We start from the raw sequence: 16,702 nt of genomic DNA, 5'->3' as shown, positions 1-16,702 counted from the left end.
GGACGCTGCGAAAAACGCCTGCACATGCCATTACGTCTGAAATTCAGGAGCTGTTCGCCTGAAAATAGCACCGGAATTTCAGCCGTAACGGACGTGCACATGTGAATAAACCCTTAAAGAGGCTCTGTCACCAGATTTTGCAAGCCCTATCTGCTATTGCAGCAGATAGGCGCTGCAATGTAGATTACAGTAACGTTTTTATTTTTTAAAAACTAGCATTTTTGGCCAAGTTATGACCATTTTTGTATTTATGCAAATGAGGCTTGCAAAAGTCCAAGTGGGCGTGTATTATGTGCGTACATCGGGGCGTTTTTACTACTTTTACTAGCTGGGCGTTCTGAGGAGAAGTATCATCCACTTCTCTTCAGAACGCCCAGCTTCTGGCAGCGCAGATCTGTGACGTCACTCACAGGTCCTGCATCGTGTCGGCCACATCGGCACCAGAGGCTACAGATGATTCTGCAGCTGCATCGGCGTTTGCAGGTAAATCGATGTAGCTACTTACCTGCAAACGCTGATGCTGCTGCAGAATCAACTGTAGCCTCTGGTGCCGATGTGGCCGACACGATGCAGGACCTGGGGCAGGAAGTGAGTGACGTCACAGCGTGATCTCTCGAGAACACGCTGTGTGTCTGCACTGCCAGAAGCTGGGCGTTCTGAGGAGAAGTGGATGATACTTCTATACACAACGCCCAGCTAGTAAAAGTAGTAAAAACGCCCCGATGTACGCACATAATACACGCCCACTTGGACTTTTGCAAGCCTCATTTGCATAAATACAAAAATGGTCATAACTTGGCCAAAAATGCTCGTTTTTTTTAAAAATAAAAACGTTACTGTAATCTACATTGCAGCGCCTATCTGCTGCAATAGCAGATAGGGCTTGCAAAATCTAGTGACAGAGCCTCTTTAAGGCCCTTTTACACGGACCAATGGTTGGGCAATTGAGCATTTATATGAACGCTCGTTCCCGATCACTGACCTGTGTAATCAGGACAACAATCAGTCATTGGCTAAACTGCTAGTCTATGTGGCCAATAAAATAACCACTAGTCATTCGCACGTGCTGCTGACATGATGGAAACACATGGGAATGAACAACTTTAGTAACGATCCCTCGTCCACATACATAACTGATCATTGCTCCTTGTGAAAGGTGCAAACGGTCCTCAATCGACGAGCTACCTCATCGATCGTCATTCGTAGCCACGGCCCAAGTCGTGCCATGTAAAAGTACGTATGAATTTACCCTTCAGAGGGAAGAATTCGAAAAATACAAAATCAGAGCAAGGCTCTCCCACAGACTAGTCTGAAACACTGGATAGGATTCATCATTTAGATCACATGATCTAATTACCATTCTACAGGATAAGAAATTGTAATAGTTACAATGCATGGATTAAACAGTTTAAAAGGGCAATCAAACTAAGGGTCCTCTTACACGGCCCGACATGGGCCATGTAAACCAGCGCCCATCAACGAGACAGCTTGTTGATAGGCGCTCGATTGCTTCTTTCACAAGGAGCTATGTATGGGGATGAGCACTCGTTACTACGATCGCTCGGCCCCATACATTTCTATTATGACAGGAGCACTTCTACCTGTTTATACAGGGAGATATGCGGCCAACGATAAGAATTCTTGCAGCATAAACGACACAAGTAGTCCAGTCCCTAAAAATTTATGGCCTATCCTCAGAATAGGCCATCAATATCAGATCGGTCAGAGTCAGACTACCGGGACCACCGCCCATCAGCTGTTTTGAGGGGGCCGCATTCACTTAAATGGGAGAAGGCTGTAGTACTGTGAACTACCGCTACAAGCATGTCGGAGAATCACAGTACGAGCAGATAAGGTATGAAGGGGAAGTAGCGCTTGTACAAAACAGCTGATCGGCGTTGGAACTGGGAGTTGGACCCCGATCAGATATTTATGGCCTACCCTGAGGATAGGCCATCAATTTTTAGGGACCCCTTTAAGTGTTTCAGTATAAAATAAAAGTAAAAAAATAAAGAAAAACTTTTAGATGTATATATTCTGTAGTTATAAATCTTTAGTCAAGTCATCTATTTCTTAGTCACATTTGTTTTCTTAGCTTTGTTGTCGCCCAGCTTTCCCATACAACTGAATGGCAAGACTAAAGTGATGGGAACCAGAAGTCAAACATAAACAGATTGTTTAACAATTAGGCGTAAAGGCAAGACTTTAGGTGAAAACGTTCTATAATCATACAGAAGTACTACTTAATACAGCCGATCCCATGTTCAACATGTACCTACAGACTACCTAAAGAACAAAAGAAACAATAATATATTAATATACCTGTGCACCAGAGTCTTGAAATTCTTTGCAGGCTTCTGGAAAGACATCAAAAGCAATCACTGGGTAACCATGCTTCAAAAGATTTTTTGCCATTGGATTGCCCATGTTTCCAAGTCCAATAAATCCAACAGAAGTTTTAGATGCCATGGACCTGGATACTGACAGAAAAAAAAAAGTACTTGATAAAACACATAACTTTCTCATAATAAAATGAACAAAAAAAAATAAAAAAAAGTATAATAATAATCTTTAATGCAGTGAAAAGGTTTAATATTCACCTATCATTTATAAAAGGGAGAGACTATAAAATGGATACCAGATTCATATCTCAGTTGTTCAGGTAAGAGCAGGAAAATCAAGGTCTGATATCATGTGTCTGCTGCGCCTTTCACAATACAGTCTAATGTAAAGAGTGGCCTGTATTCTGTACATGGTCTTGCAGGGACCGATTTACATAGATGGTTCTCACTCAAGAGAATTGCTGCATATACATACAATAATAATTCTACAAGAACACTGCTAGACCTGCTACTTCATGTTCAAGGTCCCTTGAGATGGGAACCAGAACACAGGATTGGGCTAGAAAATTTACACAATAGTTGATTTTTTAAGGTTACAAAAAAGTGTCTATTTCACGCGGAGATTGGCGCACCGTACCGTAACTGCACTTCAATTCTGCTTTGCCTAGAGACTCCATGACGTACAGATGTGCCCACAACTTCAGTGAGTGGACTGCTGTGATTGATCCCAGCCACCACAGTGACAGTGCAGATGTCAGACTAACCTACTATCCCAACTGCTTAAAGAACCACTCCGGCAATACCTCCCTCCCAATCTGAAAACGTGATGAAGTGTAATGTAGTGACAAGTATTGGCTTACCAGGCACTTTATCTTACAGGAAGCAGCTCCGATCTTGGCTGCTGTTGGGTTACGTGATCGCCATTCTGACCCCCTGAATTCTCTAGGAGTCACTCAATGCAAGCCTATGAGAGCTTTGATGTGAGTCTCGTGGACTTGCATTGAGTGACTGACCTGCTGACGGTGTAGGATTTGGTTAGTCAGAATGGGGATAACTTGACCCAATGGCTACCAGAAACAAAGCAACTACACAAAAAAATAAAAGCACCCATTAAGCCAATACACCTCACTAAATTGCACTTCAGATTTTCAACTGAGGGCAGAGCAAAAAAAAAAAACAAAAAAAACAAAAAGGTCAGTGTTTCGTTAACTCCTTAGATGCCTCACTCAATACTGATCGTGGCATCTAAGTAGCATAAACAAAACCAGAGGACTCCTTTTGGATCAAGCCTGTCAGCCCTTGCATTGCAATTACTGGGGCTGACTTTTTAAAATTTAAGGCACCAGGGCATACCTTAGTTAAAAGGAGTTGTCCTGGTTGCGGCTGTGTTTTATACGGATGACCTATCCACAGGCCACAGGATAGCTCATCAATATACGATCGGTGGGGTCTTTGACAGCCGGACTCCGCACCGATCAGTTGATCCGGCTGCCAGAAGCTATGCAGAGGCTGGTGATGGAAGCAGAAGGCTCCAACCACTGTATAGCTGTCGTGCTGGGTTACTGCAGCTCTGCTCCTATTCACTTAAGGCCTCGTTTACACGAGCGTGTTATCCGTCCGTGCGACGCGCGTGATTTTCACACGTATCGTACAGACCTATAATAGTCTATGGAGCCGTGCAGACAGTCCGTGATTTTTGTGCAACGTGAGTCCGTTGCAAAAAACTCACGACCTGTTCTATATTTGTGCGCTGTTCGCGCATCACTCACCCATTGAAGTCAATGGGTGCGTGAAAACTACGCATGTCACACGGAAGCACTTCCGTGCAAACAGCGTGATTCGCACAACAGCAGTGAAAAGGATGAATGAAAACAGAAAAGCACCACGTGCTTTTCGGTTTACAAACATCCAAACGGAGTGTCATAATGATGGCGGCTGCGCGAAAATCACGCAGCCGCGCATCATATGCTGAGGCCACACGGAGCTGTTAAGTGCCTTTTGTGCACGCAAAACGCTGCGATTTTTGCGTGCGCAAAACGCACATGCTCGTGTAAACGAGGCCTTAATAGGAGCAGAGCTGCAGTACGGCTGCTATATAGTGATTGGAGCCTTCTGCTACCGGGACCGACCCCTGTATAGCTCCCTGCACCTGGAGGACCCCCACCGATCATATGCTGATGACCTATCCTGCGGATAGGTCATCAGTATAAGAAACAGTCCTAACCTGTACAAATGTTAATGTGTTTTGCCATAAATGTCTGAGAGATGTGGGTCCCCTCTCTGACCACCAGCCTGCCTCGTAAGGTTGCCACTGGCCGCCGAACCCAGTTGGGGGACTAAGTGGAAAGGTGGCCATACATGAACGTGGCTGTTTGCATTCTGTTCTAAGGGAGTTACATAAACAACTGCCGCCTCACCAGGCAGAACGGCGGTAGGGTGACCCACATCTATTAGACATTTATGGATAATCTTGCGGATATGCCATAAATGTCGGAGATGGAAAGAAGTCCTTAATGGTTATTCCGTGAGGAGTTAAATGTGGCTCTGTCACAGGGGCACAACTTAATGAATTATGACCACCCATGAGTGAGGCGCTCCCACTGCAAACACTAATCCTGATCTGCAGATTTGGATCTCCAGACCTTTTTTGTGCACTTAAAGTGAACCCCTCATTTAGATAAACTTTTGAAAGTTTTCAGCAGTGGGGTCCATAAGCTGGGAACTCCACCAATGACTAGAATAAATCTTCACCTTAGAGATCTCCAATCCCAGCTCACGGACCCCACTGATGAAAAATCTTATGGCGTGTCCCTACAATGTTTAAAAACTGGAGAAACACTCAATTGCACATAAAGGTCTGTAGACAGTAAGGGCTTATCCACACGTAACGGAATTGCCGCAGAAAAATTCTGCAGCATTTCCTCTTAAACTAGCAGACAATCGGCTGTCGAAAAACAGCACCATTTCCTGCATTTTTTATGTGCAGATAATCATGCGTATTTTGCGGCGTTTTTGTCAAGTCTGTGAGATGGTGATATCTCCACTGAAAAACGCAGGAATTAAGTCCACTTTTCGCAGCAAAAATGGACGTGCTGCGGAACAAAAAACATACGCACCGCAGGTGAATTTCAGGACTGAAATTTTACAGAGCACGTGGATGACATTTGCTCAATCACATCCGCTTTGCTGCTAATGTATTCTGCTGCGTATTTTCTGTCCGCAATTCCGGATGGAAAATACGCAGCAATTCCATTATGCGTAAACAAGCCCTAAAAGTCCTGAAAGCCAGCGGGACTGATAAGTTCAGTCATTTGAATATATGGCTTACAACGGTACAAAGATCGGCCCCTCTGTACTAAGGCTAGTACCGGAAACAATTGCCGGGAACAAAGTCTTTATAATGCACATTTCTACACGCTTTTTTTTTAAAATGTAATCTTTTTGTATTCAGGGTTTATGCTAGAAAGATTTTGGCCACGTAATCCCAGGTAAAAGGCAGTGGCTCAATTTGAATCACATGATCCGACCTTCAAATAAGTCAACATGCCTTTTCTCACCTGGAGTGGCTATTCAATAGAATAGCATAGAAAAAGCTGCACAACTGCCTTGGTCCCATTCAAAATCAACGCAAGAGTAGCAGTGAACTGTGTGGGCATTGCACATGTCAACATTTTCATTATGGTAAAACCTTTTATTTAGCCCCAAATTTGCAAAGTATAATTATACTAACATTAAAAGCAGAATAAACACAAAATTGTTAAAATTAAGGACCCATGTAGCTTTCTTGGGGTCTGTAATCCCGCAAACACAAATATAGAGCAACTGTTGTAATAAACCACAATTGACACATCCAACAGAGGCCCCTGCAGAAGTAGTGAGAAAAGAATGTGAAATTGTAAAATGCCAATGTCTTCAGGGCTTCACATACTGCACAGCACTAGTGTACAAAGGTGACAGATGAACATGCAAAAATCCAAGTCATATGCTCGTCTCAAGACCAATGGTACATAAAACATTAACTGAAGTAAATATAACATGCGCCAAGCAAAAAAAAAAAATCTTGATTTAAAGTAAGAAGAAAAAACACCAAAAAGAATCCAGTTACATTTATATTACAGAAATTATCAATCATCGGCAATTGCCTAATATACTATCGGTATGACCTTCTTTATGATTTGGGGCTTTTTAACAATAAAGAAAAGAAAGGGCTACATGCAAAAATGGTCTTGGCCCAGGACAGGGAAGCTACAGAGAAATCAAACTCCCTGCAGTTCTACTTTCAGCCCAAGAACTGGTTAGGCTTTCGTCACATCTGCGTTGGACATTCTGTTAGGAGCCTCAGTCACAGATTCCGTCATATTTGCTGTCAGGCAGCATGCAGCAATATTTTGTCCGACAAAATTACAGAAACCCGACAAAACCCATTAACTCATTGGGCTCTGTCGAGCGCGGTTGGTGTCCATCATTTGATAGATCCGGCACGTTCGTTGTAAGGCTGGGTTCACACGACCCATTTTCAGACGTAACGGAGGAGTTTTACGCCTCGAATTACGTCTGAAAAAACGGCTCCAATACGTCGGCAAACATCTGCCCATTACTTTTAATGGGCTTTACGATGTTCTGTGCAGACGACCTGTCATTTTACGCGTCGCTGTCAAAAGACGGCTCGTAAAATTACAGCCTCGTCAAAAGAAGTGCAGGACACTTCTTGGGACGTAATTGGAGCCGTTTTTCATTGACTCCAATGAAGAACAGCTCCAAATTACGTCCGTAAAAGACGCGGCGAAAAACGCGAGTACATGCAATTACGTCTGAAATTCAGGAGCGGTTTTCTGCTGAAAACAGATCTGTATTTTCAGACGTAATTGCAGTTATCATGTGCACATACCCTTATTGTTATACTGTTCGGAAATACTAACGCAGATGTGAACAGAGCTTTACAGATGGTCTATTCCCTGGTAAACTATAGGTCATTAGGAAATTATTTCTCTGCTGCGGTGCCTTAAATTATTACAGGTTAAAGAGGCTCTGTCACCAGATTTTGCAACCCCTATCTCCTATTGCAGCAGATCGGCGCTGCAATGTAGATAAGAGTAACGTTTTTTTTTGTTTTTTTTAAAACGAGCATTTTTATATTTATGTAAATGAGGCTTTCTAAAGTACAACTGGGCATGTACTGTGTATGTACATCTGGGCGTTTTTACTTCTTTTACTAACTGGGCGTTGTGTATAGAAGTATCATCCACTTCTCTACACAACGCCCAGCTTCTGGCAGTGCAGACACAGCCGTGTTCTCCAGAGATCACGCTGTGACGTCACTTCCTGCCCCAGGTCCTGCATCGTGTCGGACGAGCGAGGACACATCGGCACCAGAGGCTACAGTTGATTCTGCAGCAGCATCAGTGTTTGCAGGTAAGTCGATGTAGCTACTTACCTGCTGATGCTGCTGCAGAATCAACTGTAGCCTCTGGTGCCGATGTGTCCTCGCTCGTCCGACACGATGCAGGACCTGGGGCAGGAAGTGAGTGACGTCACAGCGTGATCTATCGAGAACACGGCTGTGTCTGCACTGCCAGAAGCTGGGCGTTCTGAAGAGAAGTGGATGATACTTCTATACACAACACCCAGCTAATTAAAGAAGTCCAGATGTACGCACATAATACATGCCCAGTTGTACTTTAACCAGTTCAGGACCGGGCTATTTTGCGCCTTCAGGACCAGACACCGTTTAGCCATTTTTAGCACGTGTTAGTTAAATGGCTATAACGTTTTTATTTGTTGGGCTAACGACGTGATTTTTGCGACGTTTTTTCCGTAGACAATGCAGGTTTCATTTTTTATCGTTTTTATACACACCTTTTTTGCTATTTTAGAATTTTTATTCATAAAGTTTGAAAATAGTAAAAAAATAAGCTTTTTTACGTTTCAGCTATTTTTTTTGGGTAATAACATAGTTTTAACCTAAAATAGACCTTTTATTTGTGATCGTCATTGTCTATCGTAAATTTTAATATATTACATGTCTATATTAGGGTAATTGGGTCAGCGCTAGCGTTACAACAATGATTGGCGGGGGGGGGGAACGGTTTTTTTTTTGGGGTGGGTATTTTATGTGTATTTATTATTACATTTTTTTTGCACTTTACTTTATTATTTTTTTATTACTATGGTCTGTCCCCCAATGGTCAAAAAAGACCTTTGGGGAACTTTATATATTTTTTTTCTTTCTTTTACACCATCTTTTCCACTGTAACTGGAGCTGCACAGCAGCCCCAGTTACAGGGGAAATCAGCCCTCTCATAGTGACGATTGTCACTAATAGGGCTGTGCTGGGTCTTGTAAGACCCAGCAGCAGTCTGTCACTAACGGCACCCGGCGATCATGTGACCTGTCACATGATCACCGGGAGGAATAGAGACAGCGCCGCTGCTGCTGTCTCTATTCCTATACACAGCGTTTATTGAACGCTGTGTAAAAACACATCGGAGAAGACAGAAGCAGTGAAAGCTGCTTCTATCCTCTCCTCAGGGTCCCCGGCAGTCACTGACAGCCGGAGACCCGACATTCAGCTGCCCGATCGCGCGGGCAGCAAGTTAAAACCCGAGCCGTAAAAAGTCTATGGCTCGGGTTTTAAGGACCCTGACCGCAGGCCGTAAATATACAGCCAGCGGTCGGGAACCAGTTAAAGAGGCTCTGTCACCAGATTTTGCAAGCCCTATCTGCTATTGCAGCAGATAGGCGCTGCAATGTAGATTACAGTAACGTTTTTATTTTTAAAAAATGAGCATTTTTGGCCAAGTTATGACCATTTTTGTATTTATGCAAATGAGGCTTGCAAAAGTCCAAGTGGGCGTGTTTAAAGTAAAAGTCCAAGTGGGCGTGTATTATGTGCGTACATCGGGGCGTTTTTACTACTTTTACTAGCTGGGCGTTCTGACGAGAAGTATCATCCACTTCTCTTCAGAACGCCCAGCTTCTGGCAGTGCAGATCTGTGACGTCACTCACAGGTCCTGCATCGTGTCGGCCACATCGGCACCAGAGGCTACAGTTGATTCTGCAGCAGCATCAGTGTTTGCAGGTAAATCGATGTAGCTACTTACCTGCAAACGCTGATGCTGCTGCAGAATCAACTGAAGCCGATGTGGCCGACACGATGCAGGACCTGTGAGTGACGTCACAGATCTGCGCTGCCAGAAGCTGGGCGTTCTGAAGAGAAGTGGATGATACTTCTCGTCAGAACGCCCAGCTAGTAAAAGTAGTAAAAACGCCCCGATGTACGCACATAATACACGCCCACTTGGACTTTTGCAAGCCTCATTTGCATAAATACAAAAATGGTCATAACTTGGCCAAAAATGCTCGTTTTTTAAAAATAAAAACGTTACGGTAATCTACATTGCAGCGCTGATCTGCTGCAATAGCAGATAGGGGTTGCAAAATCTGGTGACAGAGCCTCTTTAACTTTAAACACGCCCAGTTGTACTTTAGAAAGCCTCATTTACATAAATATAAAAATGGTCATAACTTGGCCAAAAATGATAGTTTTTAAAAAAAAAAAACGTTACTCTTATCTACATTGCAGCGCCGATCTGCTGCAATAGCAGATAGGGGTTGCAAAATCTGGTGACAGAGCCTCTTTAAAGCAGGACGACACAATATGGCGAAAAGTTTGTGGCCACCCCTTCTAATTATTAAGTGCAGGTGTTTCAGACACACACATTGAAAACTGGAGCATAAAATCAAGCACACAGCCATGTAACCTCCAGAGAAACATTGGTAGTCATACTGAAGAGCTCAGTGACCTTCAATGTGGCACGGTCATAAAATGGCACAAGTTAGTTCCTAAAATTTCTGATCTTCTGGATCTGCTCCAGTCAACTTTAAATTCTATTATTGTGAAGTGGAAGAGTCTAGGAACAACAACAGCTAAGCCATGATTGAGTAGACCACGTAACCTCACAGAGTTGGGCCGTTGAGCGCTGACGCAAGTAATAATCACCTCTCCTCTGTTACATCACCACTAGAGTTCAAAAACTACCTCTGGAAGTGACATCACCACAAGAACTGTGGTTTCCGTTTGTGTCTGCTCAGGGTCCCGTTCTGACGGAGCGTCAGAACAAATACCCCAACGCAGATGCGAACGAGGCCTAAAATGTAAAAAAAAACAAAAAAAAAAAAACCTACATAATTATTGTTGTAATCAAATCAACACATAGAATAAAAGGTAACATGTTATTTACGCTCCATAATAAACGGTGTAAATTTAAAACACTGCTGGAATAGCTGTTTGTTTTTTTTTAAATTCCCTCCCAAAAACAAGTTATTGAAAGACCCCCACCATCGCTGTGATCAGCGCTCCTTGTAAGGGCCCATTCACACGAACGTGAATAACATCCGTGTGCTGCGAATGGAAATCACGCGCAGCAGACGGACCGATTGATTTCAATGGGGCCGTTCACACATGCGTGAGTTTTCATGCAGCGAGAGTCTACTGCGTGACACTCATTGCATGTCCTACATTGGTGTGTTTTCATGCACCTACGCACCCATTGAATCAATGGGTGCGTGAAAACCACGCACCGCACACGAATGCACATCCGTATGCGGTGCGTGATTTGCGCATCAATTCGATTGAAAAGAATAAAAAATAAAAAACTGCTTTGCGAGTGCATGAATAACGCATACCTCTCGCAAAGCACACCGATGCATAACGCAACACACACGGACCAGATTCACACGCGTGAATCTGATACGCTCGTGTGAACGTAGCCTTAGGCTGAAGATGGCTCACATAGAACGTCCATGAACCCGTCTTCAGCCTAGCAAGAAGCGCAAATCACAGCCAAAGTTGATGAGCATTCCTGCCGTTTCAGCGACGGTAGGGGTCTCAGCCCCCAGACCCCACCGATCAAAACATGTTTTTAGAACATATAAAAAGTGATGTGACAGTACAGTTACTCTGGAGCAGTGGTAATGCTCATGGTTATATGACAGAAGTGCCTGAGTTTAACCAGGAAAAGGCATCAACTGAGACTTCTAAAGATTGGCGCTAGATGAATAATAGCTCTAGGACTGTGCTACATAGTTTAAGTTGGACCCCCTAGTTCCTTAACATGGAAACATAACGCAACCACATACAATGGCATTGTAGGAAAATTGTGTTCTTTCAACTTTGTGGCAACAGTTTGAGGAAGGTCCATTCCTGCTTAAAGCATTATTCACACTAACGTATTTCTCATCAATGTGCTTTGCATTTTAACATCGGACTGCACACTGAGCCATGAAATTCAAATCAGGCTATTCACAGATTCGTTTTTCTCATGGAGAATGTGTCCATTGCGATAAAACCATAGCATGCCATATTCTGGACCGTTTTTGGAGACTAGGCTCTGCCTTTGACGTAAATGGATGCGTGAAAGAAATTGGACAGCAGAGGGACATCCATGTGCTGTCCGCTATTCACGTAACAATTGTTAAAAGGTTAAAAAAAAAAAAGTGACACCTGGACGAGAAAAACAAATGACATAGAAACCTCACGAACATTCAAATTGGTGAAACGTTTTTCGTGGACACAAATCGGACATGTTTGTGTGAATAACACCATAGAATGACAAGTTTGGCGAGCCCGGCATTCAACCCAATGAATTCCTTAGGAAAGAAAACTAATGCCAGTCTCAAGCCAGGCATTATTGTCCAACAGAAGGAGCGGACTGAAAAAAAAAGGATGCATGGGCTCATGTTCAGAGTCTGGGCCTTCAAAGAAGAGTGGGGGCAGTTACATCGGTGCAACAAAGCAGGGACCAAAGGGGAACTAATCCAACACGGACATTAAATAGGAACAACACTTTCAAACTTTTGATATGTCATAGACACATATCAAAAGTTTGGATTGGCCGGGGTCCGGGTACTAAGACCCCCATCATTGATAAAATCAAGGTGCAGAACCGCTCAGCTGAGCGCTTTGCTCCTCCGGCTGCGATCAGCGCTTATTGTCAGACTGAAGAAGGCTCACATGGAATCTCTATGTAAGCCGTCTTCAACATGACAGGGAGCACTGATCACAGACGATGGTGCAGGGCACTCAGCTGAGCACTTCTGCACCTTCGTTTTAGACCCACACAGATCCAAACTTTTTATACGGCCCTAAGACAGATCAAAAGTTTAATGAAAGTGCGGTTACTCTACCTATTTTTCTAGGTTAAATTAGAAAAAAGCTGAACACAGCTGCACATTAGACCCCAACATGTATGTTTCATGGTTTGATAAAATGTGAACTTTACAAAAGGTCTATATCTAGATCATTATGCTGATGTGCAAATCAAAAACTTTATAAAAAGTATAGACATGCAAGGAAAAAACGGGGAAATTTACACAAAGAACCAGAAGGCCAAATTCAGATGTGGCAGATTGGTTGCAGTATATATCACATGTGCTGCTTTTACTGTGTAATGTGGCCTGTGTGTCTCTTTAAGACTGGCTCGACACCTGTGTTTGGCTTTCCGCTCTTCTATCCGTCAGAGAAGCAGCTCAACGGAAATACCTGATACGCCACTTCCCATGCACGACGGACACCACCGGCAGCTGATGGGACCCGTTAACTTTAATGGGTTCCGTCAGGGTGTCTGTGGTTTTACCGGAAACATTAGCGCAGCATGCCGAGCTATTGTTTCTGGTGTCAGCCTTATCTGCAGCAGAGGCCCGTTACGGAGCCTCTAACACAGATGCAAATGAGTCCTTAGACCAGGATGGGAGGAGCTGCATAGGAGACGTTATAAAATGAAGCCATGACGCTAGTGTGAACAGAACCTTACAGCTCCCTTTTATCAGGCTCCATTCACTTCTGTATGGAGCTTATAGCCATTATGACATGCGCCCATGCTGCATTTGTATGGAAATACAAACATGTAAACCCACAGAAGAGAAATGCTGGAGTATGTTTATGGGTCACTAAAGGTGGGCACAGAGACCATGCTTATGTGGGCAATAAGACAGGATTGGGCTTGCATGGTACAAAAAAGTGTTTTGGCAAGGGGCAGAGCTAGGGGGGCACATCTTCTTGCTTAGCAGGGGGGTATATGTATTTTTGATTTCAGAATGTTGTGGGGATGTTTAGATACAGTAACTGATGTGGGCACATTCTCTATACAGTAATCCAGAAAATATATAAAGGTTATAGAACTAAAAAAAATACAATACACCTGCAAATAACAAGCGTTAATCAATGGTGACCTTGGAAGATTAGGACTGGATAAGAAATAATGAAGAAATGCCCAACGCTTGAAGTTACAGGAAGTCTCACTACAGATGTACGGAAGGTGCAGACAGAACAAGGTAAGGACAGTGCCCCCTCATCCTGGTACTTACTAGTGACAGGTGTGCAGGACGGGACGGGTATACACACTGGCACACTATACACAACCATTGTTTATGGTGCTGTGTAATGCAAAGTACAAGGGATTGTAGACAAAGTCTTGCACAGCTGAGGCTTACCCACTGCAAGGCGTGCATGCCTGCTGATAGAGCTGTGCAGGGCACTGCCAGACCTCCTTAGCAAAGCTGCCATGCTTCTTCCTCCCAGCTGACCTCCACTTCTAGGATCCTGGATTAAACACCCGCGGTGACGTCAGAGGACCTTATGACTGACACCTCTTACAGCCAATCGCTATTAAGCTTCACTATACACGTCCAATTGAGGGACAGGGAAAGTGCCACGCCCGCTTCACTGTGCAGTGTGGTTGGCCGCGATGTACTGTGCTTGATTGGCTAAACTGGAAGAATAGGGGCCGGGGATTGGAGAGATGCGGTCTCATGTGCTGCATACAGCCAGGAATGGACTATTGTGCTACTGCAGGGCCCGGCTGTCGAATAGGACGATTTATGACTCCACTTCTGTTCGTTATTACGGAATCCAGCATTTATTTAAAGGGGAGTTCTACTTCAGGGCGATTTTCGCAATATGTCTCATAAAAAGAAATACATCTATATTAGGTTCTGTATGCACTTGCTGCAAGGCTTTGTTCACACTAGTGTCACACTGATTTTTATTGCATTGAAACATAAAGTGTAATTGATTATAACGGATGACCGCAGATTGGGTTCGTCTCATTAGGACAACCCTTGTCCATATGTTCCACTAGGGCATTTGAAGGACATACAGGGGACCGCACTGAGGACCCCTCTAATAAGCTGGAGCAGAGAAGCCGCTGCAAACAGTAGATTTTGCTTTGTGGACCCGGAGCGTCCCCCAATAATAATGCTGGTCATGCGGGGTTACTGCAGCCGTGCCCATGCTTCAGTATGCAAGGTATACATCATGATGACGCCTTTAATGGTAAAAAATAATGGAACATCGGGCTTCTGCTTTTTTACTGTATTGTGTAACAGACTGATACTCCATACTCTCCAACATTTGAAAATGAATATCGGTACAAGTCAAACCCTCGCCACCTCTGCCACTAGTAGGGAAGTATACATCAGCTTCCCTGAAAGTAGGGCAGAGCAGAAGTGGGTGACATTTGGCCAGGGAATGCCATTGCTTTCTTTCATATAATGTATATCCAACAGAACATGAGTCCTTAGCTGGCCATAGACCGAAAGATCTTGCCCCAATACAACCTGCATTCTGATATTTTGTGCAATCATAACATTGTCATGGAAGGGTCACATAAAATATGTCTAAGGCAAAATTGTTCATATCATGGGAAATACTGGGCATTTGCATTGCCCTACATGTATTTTTCTCGGAAGATAAAAATGTATAAGCATGAACAATGGAAATATATATCTGATTGTAGGGGCAGGTTTCCATTGTTTGAAATTGTTTGAAGTTTTTTGTACCATAGATGTATCAGTTATCGTCTATGGCAAGCCTGGACAGCCCAGTGGGCACAGGGGGGCCATGTCAATCTGAAAAGATCTGCTCTACTGTGGTCAAGCCAAATGATATGTTAGACAGGGGGCCTACTTTAACTGTTGCCTAAGGCAGGGGTGTGATTAAAAATTTTAACAACGTGTACTCTTTTTTGCCTGACAAAAACATATGCAGGGGGGGGGGGGGCAGTGTATCGCGCCATGGAAAATGATTCTAATAATCAAATAAAACAAATACAATATTCCAAATACACCCTATATTATAAGTGCACTCTAAATAAAGGAATTCCCGGTCTAGAATATTTAACTGGATTTCCACACTATGTATATAGTTACATAAGCGTACATACCTACCTACCAACACTTATATTAAGCTCATCCATTACGTATAGACCTATATGCGCACATTCTATATCCTTAGCGTGCTAAGCCCATTTAGTTAGGCTGTGCACTGTGAGAAGGGTAGAAGACAGTGCATAGTAATCCGCGACAAATCTCCCGAGTAATGCACAGATACGGTGCCAGAACAAAGCTCCGTACATATATATAGTTCCAGGACAAAGCTCAGTACATATATACGGCACCAGAACAAAGCTCAGTACATATATACAACACCAGAACCAAGCTCCGTACATATATACAGCACCAGAACAAAGCTCAGTACATAAACACAGCACCAGAACCAAGCTCATACATATATACAGCACCCGAACCAAGCTCAGTACATATATACAACACCAGAACAAAGATCATTACATATATACAGCACCAGAACAAAGCTCAGTACATAAATACAACACCAGACCCAAGCGCAGTACATATATACAGCGCCAGAACAAACTCATTACATAAATACAATGCCAGAACCAAATTTAGTGTAACGTCTATGGCCACGGCCCGTCGTTCTGACTATGACCCATCATCTCGCTGCAGATCATACAGTGACTACAGTACTGATCAGTCACAGGAAGAATAAACATTTACATTTGGTGACTCACAGGTGACGTCTTCTCAGATTGGAGTAGTTATTTTTCTCTTTTCTTTTCTATCCGGTCCAGACCTCTTTGATGATACCTCCTGGCCACGACCCATTTCTGCAGAGTTTTCCGCTCAGATGTCTTCGGTTACTCACTTTGCAACACATTTTCGCACCTATAATCAAAGATAAAATTCTCATGGTGCCACACTCTATGCCCCTGAATATCATAGTATCATACACTGTGCCCCTGAATATAATAATGCTACACACTGTGCCCCTAAAAATAATAATACTATACACTGTGCCCCTGAATATAATAGTACCATACACTGTGCCCTTGAATAAAATTGTGTCACTGTAAAGTAATGCACCACACACATACACACACACACGCACACACAGTGCTCCCTGTAGATAGTGCCACTCACAATTCCCCCTGTAGATTGTGCCCAAATAGAGCCCCCTCTAGATAGTGCCCCTTGTAGATAGTGGCCCCTGTATAGTGGCCTT

The 16,702-nt window shown here is 43.5% G+C and overlaps 1 protein-coding gene across 1 annotated transcript in view; it reads right to left on the bottom strand.

Annotated features, from left to right (window-relative positions):
* Positions 1-13,970, bottom strand: part of HIBADH (3-hydroxyisobutyrate dehydrogenase) — a 110,138-nt gene extending 96,168 nt beyond the window's left edge. The window contains exons 1-2 of the mRNA XM_075828628.1: positions 13,834-13,970; positions 2,323-2,480 (exon numbers count right to left, since the gene is read on the bottom strand). Coding sequence (XP_075684743.1) covers positions 2,323-2,480; positions 13,834-13,906 — 231 coding nt within the window. The 5' untranslated portion in view covers positions 13,907-13,970. The remainder of the gene's footprint in view (positions 1-2,322; positions 2,481-13,833) is intronic.
* Between the last annotated feature and the right edge of the window lie 2,732 nt (positions 13,971-16,702).

The sequence above is a fragment of the Rhinoderma darwinii genome, chromosome 5, assembly GCF_050947455.1.
Source record: "Rhinoderma darwinii isolate aRhiDar2 chromosome 5, aRhiDar2.hap1, whole genome shotgun sequence".
NCBI classification, from domain to species: domain Eukaryota; kingdom Metazoa; phylum Chordata; class Amphibia; order Anura; family Rhinodermatidae; genus Rhinoderma; species Rhinoderma darwinii.
Note: the sequence above shows the minus strand (reverse complement) of the source record. Positions and strands in the feature narration are given on the sequence as shown.